General features: G+C 32.5%; 3 protein-coding genes across 4 annotated transcripts in view; 2 read left to right on the forward strand and 1 right to left on the reverse strand.

Annotated features, from left to right (window-relative positions):
- The first annotated feature begins 2,140 nt into the window (after positions 1 to 2,140).
- Positions 2,141 to 3,122, forward strand: fahd1 (FAH domain containing oxaloacetate decarboxylase 1). Its single transcript, NM_001020728.1, is given in 1 exon segment — positions 2,141 to 3,122. A coding segment is annotated over 1 exon segment (660 nt). The 5' UTR covers positions 2,141 to 2,361; the 3' UTR covers positions 3,022 to 3,122.
- Positions 3,123 to 4,999: 1,877 nt separating this feature from the next.
- Positions 5,000 to 11,865, reverse strand: msrb1a (methionine sulfoxide reductase B1a). The gene is made up of 4 exons (NM_178288.5): positions 11,679 to 11,865; positions 10,110 to 10,252; positions 9,385 to 9,499; positions 5,000 to 7,847 (listed from the first exon to the last, which is right to left on the reverse strand). The coding sequence occupies exons 1-4, from the start codon at positions 11,731 to 11,733 to the stop codon at positions 7,828 to 7,830; spliced, it is 333 nt and encodes a 110-aa protein (NP_840073.2). The 5' UTR covers positions 11,734 to 11,865; the 3' UTR covers positions 5,000 to 7,827.
- A 2,223-nt stretch (positions 11,866 to 14,088) lies between these two features.
- tnpo2a (transportin 2a) overlaps positions 14,089 to 16,714 on the forward strand; it is a 28,650-nt gene continuing 26,024 nt past the window's right edge. The window contains exons 1-2 of one of the 2 annotated variants that reach the window (XR_015479753.1): positions 14,089 to 14,139; positions 16,342 to 16,441. Coding sequence is in view for 1 of the 2 variants with exons in the window: in NM_001004003.2 (NP_001004003.1) it covers positions 16,343 to 16,441 (99 nt within the window). In the remaining variant the exon portion in view is untranslated. 2 annotated transcript variants of the gene reach the window in all.

Raw genomic sequence — 16,714 nt, forward strand, 5'->3', positions numbered from 1 at the left:
ACATTATACTTCACTTCTTGAATTGAATTAGTGAAATAAATCAACTTTTCAAAGATATTATAGTTATTTGACCAGCGCCTGTATGTTTGTATGTTTTGACTAACATTTGGATCCCAGAGCTGAGTAACAGTCAGTACGTTTTACTAATTTGTTCCCTCGTTTAATATATTGTCTGTGCATTTTGATAATTTGGTACCTTGTTTTATGTTTATTGTGTGTGCACATATTTTAAATTATTTTAAAACATTTGCCTAGTTTAAATTCAATTCTGGGTTTATTTTAATTTATTTTTATTTTATTTTCAAATTACCATTTTTTTTTTCTTAGATCTATGTAGACAATTTATTTTACTAATTTGTTCCTTCGTTTTATTTATATTGTCTGCACATTTGAATAATTTTCTTAAATTTAAGTAAAGTAAAATATGCTCATTAATTACCCAAAATATGATGACGAATTAAAAAAGGTGCACATACAATTTACATAAAACAAGATAATAAAATATCTATTTATTTTGGTGTATCATGAGCTTGTTTTAATAACCTTTTGCCTAATTTTAATTTAATCATATGTTTATTGTTGTTAATTTAATACCTTTAGGTTATTTGTTAATAATTCCTTAGCATATTTCATTTTCACATAACTTTCCTTTTTATGTACCCTATATTGCACACATTTCACCAATGTTACTTAATTTTAGTACATATATATATATATATATATATATATATTTGTTTATATATATATAAACCCCCTGTTTATTTTTTCCCTGAATTTCTGTTTGATGGAGAGCAGATTTTTGCAGCACATTTCTAAACATAATAGTTTTAATAACTCATTTCTAATAACTGATTTATTTTATCTTTGCCATGATGACAGTAAATAATATTTTATTTACTAGATATTTTCAGGACAATTCTGTACAGCTTAAAGAGACATTTAAAGGCTTAACTAGGTTAATTAGGTTAACTGGGCAGATTAGGGGAATTAGGCAAGTTATTGTAATGATAATTTGTTTTGTAGACTATCAGAAAAAAATTGAGCTTAAAGGGGCTAATAATTGTGTCCTTAAAGTGGTGTTTAAAAAGTTAAAAACTGCTTTTATTCTAGCCAAAATAAAACAAATAAGACTCTCCAGAAGAGAAAATAATATCAGACATACTGTGAAAATTTCCTTGCTCTGTTAAACATCATTTGGGAAATATGCACGCTGATTTATTTAAAAATATATTAAAAAACACACAATTTAATTAACTTTATCCATATATTTTTTTTAAATAATTAACTCTTTCACCATTCTCACTGTAACATTTTTTGTTTGTTTGTTTGTTTCCTTTAGTTTGTTGTTTATGTTTTTTTTCAACTGACTTTACAGTAAAAAAAAAAAAAACGTAGTAAAGTAAATCATGATAAATATTCTGCTTTTTAAATAAATAAACTTTTATTTAAAAGAAGAAATGTACATCTATAGGAGACTGGAACACAAGTACATACAATTACAAAGTGATAAGAACAATAAGTAATAGAAAGAGAGAAAAAAAGAGAACAAAATAAAGAAAGGGGAAGTACACATTTAAATAAAAAAGGACAAACTTACTGGAAGCATGATGTTTTCATACGTTTCTATTAACTTGCAGAATAAACATATAGCTTTAAGCAAGGAATCAATTTCAATTAAAAAAATTGGCAAATGAGGGAGAGGATTTTCTGAATTTTTTGTTTGTGGATAAAGAATTTTGCATATAATACAAAAAGCTATATTGTGACCATAATAATAACAAATAATACCTTTCAATTTAAAGATTTGTTTTGTTGATTGTGATTTATTTAAATAATTATATAGATCTGACTAAAACTTTTACATGTAAAAAACATGTGAGTCAATGTTTCCTAATTTTCATACATTTTCTGCTAGTACTAACTAGTAGCGACTGTAGGGACAGCAAATCGTCTTTAATATTCAATGACGCAGGCTTCGCTATAGGACAGATGTCAAGAACGTCAGCGAGACATAAGCTGCGTCCCAAATGGCACACTATACACTATGCACTCATGCACTATGTACTTATGCACTTACACACTCAACAGGATAGTATATGTATAAATATTCATAAGGTAAGCCTTCGCCGTAGTACATTGTAAACGTAGTGTGTGTTAATCGCAATAAACGACTTAAAGTGAATGTCATGTCGAGCTTATCATTTTTCTCATTGTTTAAAACCCGTTTGTTTTATTCACACCAAATTCACACTAATATTTGGTTCTGTACTTGTACAAACGCGTCTGTCCGCCCTCGGTTAACCAGCGTCCAAAGGTCGTTTCAACTTCCGGTCGCAGGTTGAACTCGTGTTGGACTCAGAAATGAGCGCAAGGAATATTTCTCGCTTTTGGGAATGGGGAAGGAAAATCATATGCGTCGGGAGAAACTACGCAGATCACGCAGTCGAGCTGAAAAATGCAATCCCTAGCGAACCCGTGCTCTTCCTGAAGCCCCCGTCCGCTTACATTAAAGAGGGCTCCCCAATTCTGGTGCCTTTCTACAGCAGCAACCTCCACCATGAAGTTGAGCTGGGGGTGGTGATTGGGAAAGGGGGAACCGCTATACCTCAGGCTTCAGCCATGGAACATGTAGCCGGATATGTGCTTTGCCTGGATATGACAGCTCGGGACGTCCAGGACGAATGCAAGTCCAAAGGTCTTCCATGGACCCTTGCCAAAGCCTTCAACACCTCCTGTCCCATCAGTGACTTCATCCCCAAGGAGAAGATCCCAGACCCTGGGAGCATCAATCTGTGGTTGAAGGTCAACAATGTCCAGAAACAGAATGGCAGCACGTCCCAGATGATCTTCTCCATCCCGTATCTCATCAACTACATCAGTGAGATCATCTCTCTGGAGGAGGGAGACCTCATCCTCACCGGGACCCCCAAAGGAGTGTCCAGCGTCCAGGAGCATGATGAACTTCAGGCTGGGATTGATGACATTGTGACCATGACCTTTAAAGTGGACCGGAAAAGTTGATGGACAGAAAAGTGTAGCCATTGTTGATTATTCATTTCAGTGATTTTAGAAATATTAAAATTGGGAAGCATCATGTTTATGTTTTTTAAATAAAAAAAAAAAGTGAATCATGATTTGTGTAGTTCTCATTATGAAAATGTATATATGTAACTGATTTGAACTCACTGGATAAAATATGCGTTAATTTGCAGGATCTGTATTTCTGTAAAAAAAAAAAAAGCTATAAAATTTACAAGGTCACTGTAAATTACCAATTTCAACTGTGGTGTAGTTTTACAGCACAACTGTAATCAACTTACAGTGCAGGCGTACATTTGAAACTATTACTGGCCATTTTTCAGTATTACTGCCAAATTTTTCAGTATTACTTGCAAATTTTGCAAGCCCACTGTAAATTACCAAATTGTAAAGTATTAGTAGCTATTTTTACAGTATTACTTGCAAATTTTATAGTATTATTGGCAAAACTTACAAGCGCACTGTAAATTAACAATTTCAACTGGGTTGTAGTTTTACAGCTTGTAAATTTGACAGTATTACTTGCAATTTTTAGTGTATTACTGACAAAATTTACAGTATTACTGTCAAAATTTACAAGCGCACTGTAAATTAACAATTTCAACTGGGGTATAGTTTTACAGCTTGTAAATTTGACAGTATTACTTGCAATTTTTAGTGTATTACTGACAAAATTTACAGTATTACTGTCAAAATTTACAAGTGCACTGTAAATTTACAATTTCAACTTTGGTGTAGGTTTACAGCACAATTGTAATGAACTTAAAGTTCACTTGTAAAATTGACACAATTACTGGTCATTTTTACAGTATTACTGCCTAATTTTACAGTATTACTTGCAAAATTTTCAAGCGCACTGTAAATTACAATTTCAACTGTGGTGTAGTTTTACAGCATAATTGTAATTGTTAATTTACAGTGCACTTGTAAATTTTATAGTATTACCTGCAACCAAAACTGCCATAATTTTTTGTGTTATTTTTCTAATGTAATTCTGAGCTTTTTTTCCTTTATTTATGGTTATGAATTGCATTATGGGATGTTCTGTCAAGTTTTGATGTTGTAAATTCAACAGTGCATTTGCCAAAGTGACCTTTTATTGGCATTTTATTAGTTCAAAGCAATATATTGTATTATAAATAATATATAGTGAAATAAGTCTGTAAAATGACAGGAAAGGCTGGCAGTTTATAATTAGGTTTCGTAACACCAACCCAGGCAATATATTACTCCAAATATTAAAAATGTCAATCCAAAGTAACTTCTTCAAACTTTTCAACATCAACAGTTGAAGGAAAGGTCAAGATCCGATAATGCAATACAAAAGATTTTCACAATAATACAGACATAATCAAACATCTTTTAAAAATTGGACTGGCTCAGACTATAGGAGAATTTTCAATATAATATTGCAATTATAACATTCCTTCAATGGGGGGGGGGACATTTTTTTTCATGTAAGCTCTGGGGAATTAACTTTAAAAAGTCAATTATTGTTATCAATGTAAATACAGGTACAACCATATATGGTTTCTTGTCTGATTTGAAAGGCTTAAAAGAGGTCTAAATGTACTTTAATCAATACAAAAACGTGTACACAGCAAAGACTGAACAATTATAAAATACTAATTAATTACTATTAATACTGAATAATTTTATTAAATCTTTGTGCTTTACCACCATCTTTCAAACCACTAAATAATATGTTTAGGCATGTTTGCCAACATTCAGTTTTTAAGCATTTAATAATAATAATAATCTTGTTTCATTTATTTTAAATAGGTCTGATTCCAAACTGAGTCGCCTGGGCCTAAAAGTTAAAATATGTCAAATTACTTTGTTTACCAGAACTAAATGTACTTTATTCAGAGCACAGTTTACACATCACAAATGGTAACATATTGGCTAGATTGTTAACACAGGGGCATATCAGTCAAGAAACATGTACAGCACCAGCATATGAATGATTAAGCAGTTTAATGTAAAGCAAACGAATATTACAGATATGTTTGTTTGTTTCTTGCTGTCCTGTTTGCTTTTACCATCAAAGCAGTGTGGATTTGTTTTTACGTTCAAAGTGTCAACAAACTCGTTACATATTTAGTCACACCAATTATTGATTTACTGATCCGATTTAAAGAAGAGATTTTAGACTGTGAGCATCTTCTGGGTCTCCATCAATGTGTAACAACAGAAACAACCAGCATTTTAATGTGCAAACAATGTTTAGTCAGTGATTGAAGGACACATACACTAATATACAGTCGGAAACTGCAGAAATAGTGTCCAAAAAAGATTCTTTTGCATTGTGTGATAGTTTGTATTTTAAACATTGAAGTGTCCTGATTAATTAAAAAAAATGAGCAAACAATAATGACTGTCAAAGTTTTTTTTGTCATGATTTACAGAAGACATCAATTCATTCATTTTCCTTTCATCTTAGTTCCTTTAATAATCCAGGGTCACCACAGTGGAATGAACCGCCAATTTATCCAGCACGTTTTTAAAAGACTACGTGACCCTGAGCCACAATACCAGTCGTAAGTGTAATGGTTTTGAAATGGCGATTGATAAATCATCTTGCCACAGCCATATCAAGACCGGTTACTCACTGAAGCTAAGCAGGGGTGAGCCTGGTCAGAGTGGGAAAACCAGGGAACCACATAGGAAAACCAGGTTGCAGTTAGAAGTGGTTTTAGTGAGGCCAGCAGGAGACGCTCAACCTGTGGTCTGTAATGCCCCAGTAAAAGTGAAGGGGACACTACACTGTCAGTGGGCGCTGTCTTTCGAATAAGATGTTAAACTGAGGTCCTGACTCTCTGTGGCCATTAAAAATCCTATGGCACTTCTCGTAAAGAGTAGGGGTGTAACCCTGGTGTCCTGACTAAATTCTCTCCATTGGCCATTACAATCATGGCCTCCCGATTACCCCCATCCACCGAATTGGTTCTATTACTTTCTCTTCACTTCCCCAGAAGCTGGTGTGTGGTGAGTGCACTCGCGCCATTGTCCTGTGGCTGCCGTCGCATCATCCAAGTGGACGCTGCACACTGGTGCTGGTGTGGAGAGACGCCCCTCATGATTGTGAAGCGCTTTGGGTGTATGGCCATACACAATAAATGCGCTATATAAATACACATTACTTACTTACTAAAGGCTTAATAAATAAGCCTTCAATTGATGTATGGTTTGTTAGGATAAGACATTATTTTCTAATATCTAGAATCTAGAAAAATCTAAATATTTAGAAAATCATCTTTATAGTTGCCCAAAATTAAGTGTTTAGTAATGCACATTACAAATCAAAATTATGTTTTGATATATTTACAGAGGGCAATTTACAAATTATCTTCATGGATTATGATCTTTACCTAATAATCTTCAGATTTTTGGGCATAAAAAATCTATAATTATGCCCCATGCAATATGTATTTTGCTATAGTCAAAAATATACCTGAGCAACATAAGGTTTTGTGTTTCAGGGTCACATTTAAGTACAGTATCACTGTGTAGCACAAGTACTGATTACTGTCATTTTAAATATCTGAGATACCATCTTTTGTCAATCAGGAAGTATTTGGTTATTTAAAATATAATATAATTTATTATGATCACTTAAATATATAATAATCTTCTTTTTTTAATTATTGTATGAATATAGGTTACACCGAACATTATTTGACCCATCTTTTATAACATACAATAGCTTTTTGTAAATATAATTTTCCCTTACAAACACCAAAATGGCTTTGAAAATTCATAAATTATTTAATGTGGTTAATGTGCAAAAAAACTCCAAAAGATTATCTCTCTATGTCCAACTGGAGCAGCATAAATGATCAAGTCAGCATTGGGATTTGTACATTAACCAAAAACATGTAAAAAGTAACTAATAATCCATAAAAACTAAGATAAAAGGTGCGATGCCTTGAAAAGTTTGGAGTCAGTCCACAAAAAACTGTTTAATCATAATAACAAATGTTTCTTGAGCATCAGGATGATTTGTAAAGGGTTGTGTCACAAGAAATTTGGGTAACACTTTACAATAAGGTTGTATTAGTTAATGTTAATTAATGCATTTATACGAACATGAACAAACACTGCACATCAAGTTTATCAAAGTATTTGTTCATGTTAGTGACATTAGGTCATGTAAATGCAGTCGTTCATTGTAAGTTCATGTTAACTCACAGTGAATTAGCAAATGTTAACAAGCATTGGATATGGATGCTAATAATGCATTAGTAAATGTTGAAAAATTTGATTAACAAATGATGTACAAGACTTATATTTACTACATTAACTAGCATTTACTAATGAAACCTTAATGTAAAGGGAAATGCTTTAAATCACAGGGAAAAAATGACACTTTAAAATGTTTAAATAGGAAGAACACATTTTAAATGTTAATAACATTGTTCGTTAATCCAAAAAAAAAACTTGAACTAATATTCTGAAAACAAGAACGGATTACATTTTAAAGCATATCTGATTAGAATGAAAATATCTAACATTTTAAAGTTGTAACAAAATATTCTGACCCCAAACTTTTGACCTGTAGTGTATCTTATGCTTATTCCTAAAAGAATTGATCATGTATGGTTGTGCGTGGTGATTGTCAGTAGCAGTAATTGCGAGTGAGCATCTAAATGTGCCTCATGAGGCTGTTTTACACATCCTCGCTCTGAATGTTCCTCGCTGGGCTTTTCTTCAGAACGTTTCATTCGCCATCCACATGGTAGACACATCTGAGCTCCTCCATCCACTCTCTCTCACATCCACAGGGCTCTACTGTTGCTCATTCTTCACTGGGAAACAAACACAGAGGGTTACGCAACATAATATAAACTGACATACTGTAAGTTATTACTGAAACCATAAACCTAAAGCCATAAAACTAAAACCACTTCAAATACATGTATTGGCCGCAAAAATTGGCCCTTCAACATACTAACTATTGTGGTCTAAAACCAGGCGTTTCAGTTTCATTGTTTAACACCTGTATGTATATATATATATATATATATATATATATATATATATATATATATATATATATATATATATATATATATATATATAAATAACCTTATATAGAGTGTAGGGGAGGATACTTTGGAAATGTAATCGATTACAGATGACAAATTACCATATTTAAAATGTAATAAGAAGTGTACCTTTTCAATTACTTTATAAAAGTTGGGTAACTGATTACGTCTGATTACTTTTTGATTAACTTAATGGATATTTTCAACTAAATCATTTTCAAGCATTTATACCAAGCAGGTGTGACCTTAAAGTAGCACTCTGTTTACTGTTAGAATTTCAAAACATTTCATTGCTTGAATTAAGATTTTATTATTTTCATTTTCATTTTAAAGTACAGCCACCACAAAACCAGTCCTGAAACAAAAACATTGTTAACTGTTGTTACAGAATCTAAATTTTAGTTGTGCATGGTGACTTTTGTGGCATTTTTGCAAAAAAAAAAATACATCCAAGCTATTTTTGCAATTTTCATTTTTAAATCGAAGCAACTAAAATCCAAGTCAATCACATCTTGGTGATCAATAAAACTGTCAATGAAACATATGAGGCATAATTGTTCAGTTCAACTGTTTACTGCAAATAATATGCTGTACTAAACAGAAACAAATTATAGTAAATAACAGCACAAACTAAAAATCCAATAAATTCAGGTGTAACACATTTAAAATACTATAGTAATTTATAGTAAAGGGAAATATTTAATTTTTTATTGTATGTATATATGTATATACTGTGTGTTTGTGTGTGTGTGTGTGTATGCATATATATATATATATATATATGCATATATATATATATATATATATATATATATATATATATATATATATATATATATATATATAAACTGAAGTCAGAATTATTAGCCCCACTTGAATTTTTTTTCTTTTTAAAATATTTCCTAAATGATGTTTAACAGAGCAAGAAAATGTTCACAGCATGTCAAATAATATTTTTTCTTCTAGAGAAAATCTGATTTATTTAATTTTAGCTAGAATAAAAGTAGTTTAATTTTTTAATATCCATTTTAAGGTCAAAATTATGAGCCCCTTTAATCTATATATTTTTTGATTCTTTAAGCTGTATAGAAGTGTCTTGAAAGTGTCATCATGGCAAAGATAAAATAAATCAGTTATTAGAAAGGAGTTATTAAGATTATTATGTTTAGAAATGTGTAAGAAATTAGGGAAAAATAAACAGGGTGGCTAATAATTCAGGGGGGCTAATAATTCTGAATTCAACTGTATGTAATTATAATAATATGCATATATAGTTTGCAGTAAATGCACATGTAACCTTTAGGAATGAACTTCAGAGAGCTGCTAAATATTCAGAAGCGTGAGAGGCCGTGTTTGGGTCCGTCATTCACAAACTCATGGCCAAGACCATTTCCACACTTTCCACATCTGACCTGTAAAAGATGACAAATTATTAACTGTTCACTGCCTCCGGATGCTATATTAAGAAATTCTCTCACAGGCTTTTTATTTTGTCAGCCAGCCCAAACAAAACCGCCATGTTTAAGATCTGATTTCTTTAAAAATTAGTGATCTTCACAGCCTGATAGATGTACGATATATAGTGAGGGCGTACTCTCACTTGGCACAGTGGCCTTGGACTGTGCCGAAGCGCGGTGGTCCCCGTCCCCCCCCCCCCCCCCCCCCCCCCTCCCCCTCTCTCCCCGATGGCCCACACTCACACTGCATCTATACCTTCTACCTACCTGCATTAAATTCCATTTTGCCGCTGCCTATCTTTAAAACATGAAAAATTATTTTACCACAGTATTTTCAATGGAGTTCCTGCACTAGCCTGCTGCTCCAGATGGCGTTAGCATTTACATAGTCTTTCATCTCAGTTGAATGACTAAATGAATGCTTAAGTCTATTTAACTGATTGTATTTTAAATACATTACAACATAGATGCTGAAAACAGAAACCTTATGACATTGAAAATAGTCAGATAAACTGTTCATCGCTGGCTGAAAACAGTAGCTGTGCATATATCCCATTGAGCTGACCTTGTAGGCGCCCCATCTTTCCTCCTGTTTAGACACGCTGTCTTCATGGATGGTTTCAGTGAAGGCTGGCCAGGGGGACGAGTGCTCATATTTGGATCTGCTGGAGAAGAGCTCGTATCCACACTGAGCACACACATACATGCCTGCAGGAGAACAAATCTCATTCGTTATCAATAATTCACTCAAAAGCATTTAGGCTAAGTGGGGTTCAAAATGTTTTTAAACAAATAGAGTAAGATGTGTGTGTCAATGAAGACAGGAGTAATAATGACAAACATTCAGCCATTCAATCATATTCAGTCATCTCAGACTGGTTTCTTGAACATGTTAATGAGTTTACTGTACTCAAAAGGCCTCCACAGTCACTTGATTTTAATCTCAAAAGAGCACCTTTTGGGTGTGGTGAAACGGGAGATTTGCATCATGGATGTGCAGCCGACAAATCTGCAGCCACTGCATGATGCGATCATGTCAATATTGATCTGAGGAATATTTCCAGTAATACTGAAGGCAAAAGTGGGTCCAACCCGGTACTAATAAGTAATAATAATAAAGTGGCCGCTGAGTGTATATTATATAACACACACAGAAATATCAAAACAAACTTTTTTTTATTTGTATGTGATTACTCTATGTCCAGCAACAATTAAAAAAGGCATTAACTATTGTGTTTTTGTATTTAAATATAGTTTAAAGTTGAACAAAATTGCAGTTTGACCAATTAAACAGATGACTGTTCAATTTCTTACGGAAAAAAAATACATTTTATTAAACATTGACAAAGTATTCAGCGATAGTGTACATCATGAAATAATGTTTATTCAATATTAGCATAAAAAACAAGAGGAGTGACAACAAAATATGATATATAAAGAAGGAAAGTAGTAGAAAGTTAGTGATTGAAATTTCTAATCAAAAGTATGATACAAAAAAGGGGGAAATTGATAACAATTACAAAAACATTTACCAAACATTTACCAATAGTTAGACTGCTAAGAATAATATATGTAACCATACCTTTATTACAGTATTCATAAATATGTATTTATTATTATAAAAATTAATATCAAATTATAAACTTTAAATGTAGAAAATATTATATTATAAAAAATACAATTGTTGATCCACCTAAACTCATGTCCAATAAATATTAATATAATATTAATACATATTATCCTGATCATATACAACCTTTAATAATACTGATACACCATGATACGATAATGACTGATATACAAGTCATCCATAATATATCAGTAAGCAAAGAATATGTGATTACCTATGGTTAATAAAAGTTGATGATATTGTTAATCTATAAACAACTAATGTTGACAGATTAAACCTCATCTTAAAGTGTCACTGAAAGCCCTGCATTTTATTATATGCAAGAAACAATAATGTTCAGCAATAATTATAGTATATCTTCTCGAATCAACGAGAAACTCGTGTAAAACTTTAAAAACAAAACATTTTCGCAACTTTAACGTTCAAACGACACAAGTTTGACACATACCTCCACATTACATAAGTTGTCTTGTTTACATGTTACAGCACACAGGGACAACTTACCGCTCTCAAAATGATCTTTATAAATCTCCCCTCCAGAGAACGAACAGAAAGACATGTTTAGACGGACTGTGATCAACTGAAAGCGCACAACTGTAACTTTCTGTGTGCCAGCTGGTGTTTTATAAAGTCTGGATCAGGTAAATGGAGGAAGCGTGTCTGTTGTACCCTGGTTGTACCACGTGTTTAGGTGACCTGCGACAAACGACCGTATGGCGGCAGTAGAGATTAGCAGCTCTGACCTCTGACCTGTCAAGTTCATTCATTCATTTTCCAGTCACTTTATTTATCAGGGGTCACCAAAGAGGAATGAACCGCAAACTATGCCAGCATATGTTTACAGAGCTGATGCCCTTACACCTGTAGCCCCGTACTGGAAAACACCCACACTTATTCACACACAGTATACAAGTTTACAGCAATAATACCTTCATTCAGACTGCTGTCTTCGGTATTGATGACCAAAGAAACAGCAGAAGTGAAAGATTTGCAAGCCAAGTTGTTATTTGGAGTTTAAAATGTACTTCCAGAAGAATACTGTCACAGTGACGCTATATTTAACTTTTTAAATTGCTCTGATGAAACGTCAAATTTGATTGTCAAAACATCTGTAGACATGCCAGCTCTGTCTATGTGTGGACCAAAGAACTGGAACAGCCTTTTCAAGCACTGGTCATACATATTTTGTTGATACTGACTGTTCTAATAAAAATGAAAAGGCATATTTGTATGCTGCAATATTGTTGCAATTTAAAAACTGAATTAAAAAATACAGAATTTTTATCTTTATCATATTTACACTCAAGAGAGTTGAATAAAATAACAAAAGTGTTGATCTAAATTTCAACACTTCAGATCTCAAGAAATCAGATCAAACATATATTTTAATAAATAAATAGGTAAATAAATAAATGAATAAATAAATACATACATTTCTGCATAAATAAAACAATAAATGAATAAATAAATACATATAAGTCCTGCATAAATAAAACAACAAATAAATTAATTAATAAATATGCACTATATATTTATTTATGAAAGATTTTGTGTGCGTGTGTGTGTGTGTGTGGGTACAGTTAAAATCAGATTTATTAACTCCCATTTTGATCTTTTAAATATTTCCCAAATGATGTTTAACAGAGCAAGGGAATTTTCACAGTATGTCTGATGATATTTTTTAATGAGCCTGTGCCTATAATGCCTATTGGTCAATCCTGCCCTGCATACCAGCAAGTTCAAAAAATTTCAACATTGTTATGGGAGCTAGCAATCGTCTCCCTCCTAAAAAAGTGTATCTTTCTTATCCGACAAAGACGTTTATAGGTCAATTTTGTTTTTCTAATTAAAAAAAAATAATTAGATTTGTTTTTTATTGAAAAAGTTGTTATATTGTCCCCTGTAATCTCTTATTGGATTAATATATTTTGACATTTGAGATGGGGAAAAATATGGTCTTTGCAACAAAAATAATTCTTCACTAGCAAGGTCAAAGTGTCTTAAATTAATCAACAAGTTTTATCATATTTTATCCAATTTTTGAAAAAGTTTCATTCTAAAATTGATGTAAAATGTTCATTTTAGCAATTTCATACTGAAATAGTTTTTTATTTAATTTGGAATTGTAATTATGCTGTACAATTTTGGAAACACATTAGCTCTTTTATTTATGATAATTTACAGCAAGATGTTTCTGTTACTTTTAAAGAAATTATTTTTGGTTATTATAAATCTGCCTGTATTAATGTTTGTTTTGTTATACATTTTATTTATTTTCTTTGTAAATTCCATATCCACAAATGCAAATTTACTAATGCCAAACCATATTTTCCCGTTTTTTTTTTTGCAGGAATTTTGTTAAAAATTACATTAAATTTCATTATCTAAAAAAAACAGCCAACAAAACTGTTTCATTTTGTAATCACTTTAAGTTATGTACTGTAATTGATTCTTAAATGTCTTACCCTCAAGTTTATATCATGTTCTTTATTTTCTTTCTTTCTCTCTTGTATCTTTTTCATGGATAGTGTAATTCATATTCTGTATTTTAAACATATATTGCTACAAACTTCTCAACTTTTTTTGCAAACACACACACACACACACACACACACACACACACACACACACACACACACACACACACACACACACACACACACACATATACCAAACATTTGGTTTGGTAAACCAAAATGAATTAGATTTTTTATGTCTATTTATTTATCTACTGTTTTTGCAGGTTTCGTCCTCCATACAAAAGAGTATAGAATCAATTTTTATCTAATCTAGTGACTCTAAGCTCTTTGTTCATAAAAAAGAGTCCCTCTCAGATTCGTGTATTTTTGAAACTGCCGACATGTCGTCACTTCCTCGTGGCGGCGGTCGTGCTGCGGAAGTGTTTGAAAGTGCCATTGCGCGAGACTAGCGCGAGCTGATAAGTAGGCCTCCACACGCGGCATGTGTAAGTGAACTCTTCTGAATTAAAAAAAATACTATATTTAAATATAAACGTGCAGTTTGTCTTAATAATGTCGCGTGGCATGGATTAAAACAAGTATAAACGCTAGTTCGCGGCCAACGCTTCACTTGTTGTGTGTGTACAATGATGTTTATGTAGGATTAACGTTAGCGATAGACGGCCGTTACTTGTTGCTTTAGGTTTCGAAGTTTCGCCTCATGTTTTTGTTTCTGTAACAAGTGTGTGATAAGTGTTTTACGCGTTTATAATGCTTTAACGTCGTGACCGATTGTTTTTGAGTTGCTCTCATGCATATGGTGAAAGACTAGGCCTCGGCATGATATGCACTCCTGACCATGTGCATTGCTTGATTGTTTCATGCTTTTATGCCTTCATCAACTGAATAACAATTGATAATTAAGTCCGACAAAGGCTAACAATTATAACCACAGGCTTTGTCATGTTAATTTCGGTTATTGTATCGAATCGCTGGAGATGCGTGTAACGTTATTTCTGTTAGCTCTTAATCACAAACAAAGAATCGGGTCAGTTATAAGTATGTATGTAATGTTTTAAGTATGTAACGTAACGTTACCAGATGTAACTCACAGATACGTTAATATCAGTTTCTGTGAAAGATTGAGACTATTAAACGCTTATTTTGGGCTAATCAAGGTACAGTCATTTTGAAATAAGTGTTGTGAGTAAAAGTATGTTTAAAGACGGATATATGAAATGTACAGAAGTATTATTAAATGGATAACTTTATTTTTAGTAATGTTATCCCTATATAATATACATAAAGTGAAAGTAGACTGAAAAACAAAATGCCTGAAATTGAAAGTAAAGTATCTGGAAACTATTCAAACTTTAAAAAACTGGCTTCCAGTGCATTTAATTTAATTGTGTAAACTTTTTATTGTATTAAAACAGTTGGTCAACTTAATCATGCCGTTTTCATCTTTTTGGTTTCAACTTTCATTGTTTAAATCATAATAAGTTAAGTGCAATCACTGCTTTAATCTAAACACTGATGTGCAGGACATGTAAAAGGCTATGGTTATGCGTAGTAGTCATTGTTTAATGACCCAACACTTTGAAACCAATTCACTTGCATACAAACTTTAAAAATAATTCTTTCAATTACTTTGTTGCTATCTTTTTAATCCATCCCTATATACATACATACATACATACATACATACATACATGCATATACACACACACACACACACACACACACAAAACATAAAAGTGTGTACTGAAAATGTCTGAAATTGTAGGTAAGGTATCTGGAAACTATTTGAAACTAAAAAAATAAAACTTGTTTGCAGTGTATTTAACTAAATTGTGTATCTGAAATACTTTTTTATTCTTTTAAAAAATATTTAGTTGATTAATCATGCCGTTTTGATCTTTTTGGTTTCAGCCGTCATTGTTTAAATCAAATAAATAGTTATATACTGCTAAATATATAAACTAAATATTAATCTAAACAGATTTGCCATACAATGAAAAGGCCATGTTTATGAGTACACTGTTAAACCCTGGAGTCAGCTTTATCAAATTAAATGAGTGTAGTTAATTTAAAATAGACTTAAAGTTAATTCTACTCATTTGTAATGAGATTTGAACTCAAGGTTGAAGGTAATAAGTTAATACACCTCATTATTTCAACTTAAATGAAGTTCACAGTACTCTTAAAGATTAGTTATCTCGAATAGTTTGTAGCAATCGGTTTCCTCAAACGGTTTGAGTTGCCTTAACTTATTGGGTTGTACAGATCTCGGTTAGTTTGAGTTCTCCATTTATTGGGTTTTACTGTGCTCAAATTGCTTCATTTACTCAAATGGATTACGTTCACAGTACTCATTAGGATTAGTTTTTTAACTTAAACCATTTGAGGAAATAGTGTAGTAGTCAGTGTTTTATGACCAAACACTTTTAACTAATTCACCTACATACAAACTTAAAATAATTCTTTCAATTGCTTTGTTGTTCTTTTTTTGTTAGTCACTCGGGATGTAAGCACACTGCATAAATGTAAATTATTTGTTAGTCCATCTTTTCTGCAAAAAAGAATACAGTTTCAGTAAGTAATCTGCAAGATGATAGATGCGGTTTACAAAGGTTTGGCAATGGATTCATAAGAGGAAGTAAATTGTGAAGGCATGAGGAATGTAATTGTTTGTGGTTTGTGTGCAGGATGGAGTGGCAGCCGGATGAACAAGGCCTCCAGCAGGTCCTGCAGCTCCTCAGAGACTCTCAGTCTCCAAACACAGCCACGCAGAGAGCTGTGCAGCAGGTATCCACACAACACATCACAGAATTACCTGCTATTTACAGAAATCAAGTGTTTAAAGGGACAATATTGATATTCTCACATGTATTGGTATAATAAAGAAACTTGGTCTACCAGTGTTTAAATGCACTTAAAGGGATAGTTCACCCAAAAATGAACAAGCTGACAAAGCCGCCAAAACAGCCCTAACAGGAAAGCTGAAGGAGTGCAAAATCCCACCTTCGGATCTTAAGCCACTATTAAAAGGATATATTCTCAACAAATGGCAATCAGAAT

Source organism: Danio rerio, chromosome 3 (genome assembly GCF_052040795.2).
Source record: "Danio rerio strain M-AB ecotype USA chromosome 3, GRCz13ab, whole genome shotgun sequence".
NCBI lineage: Eukaryota > Metazoa > Chordata > Actinopteri > Cypriniformes > Danionidae > Danio > Danio rerio.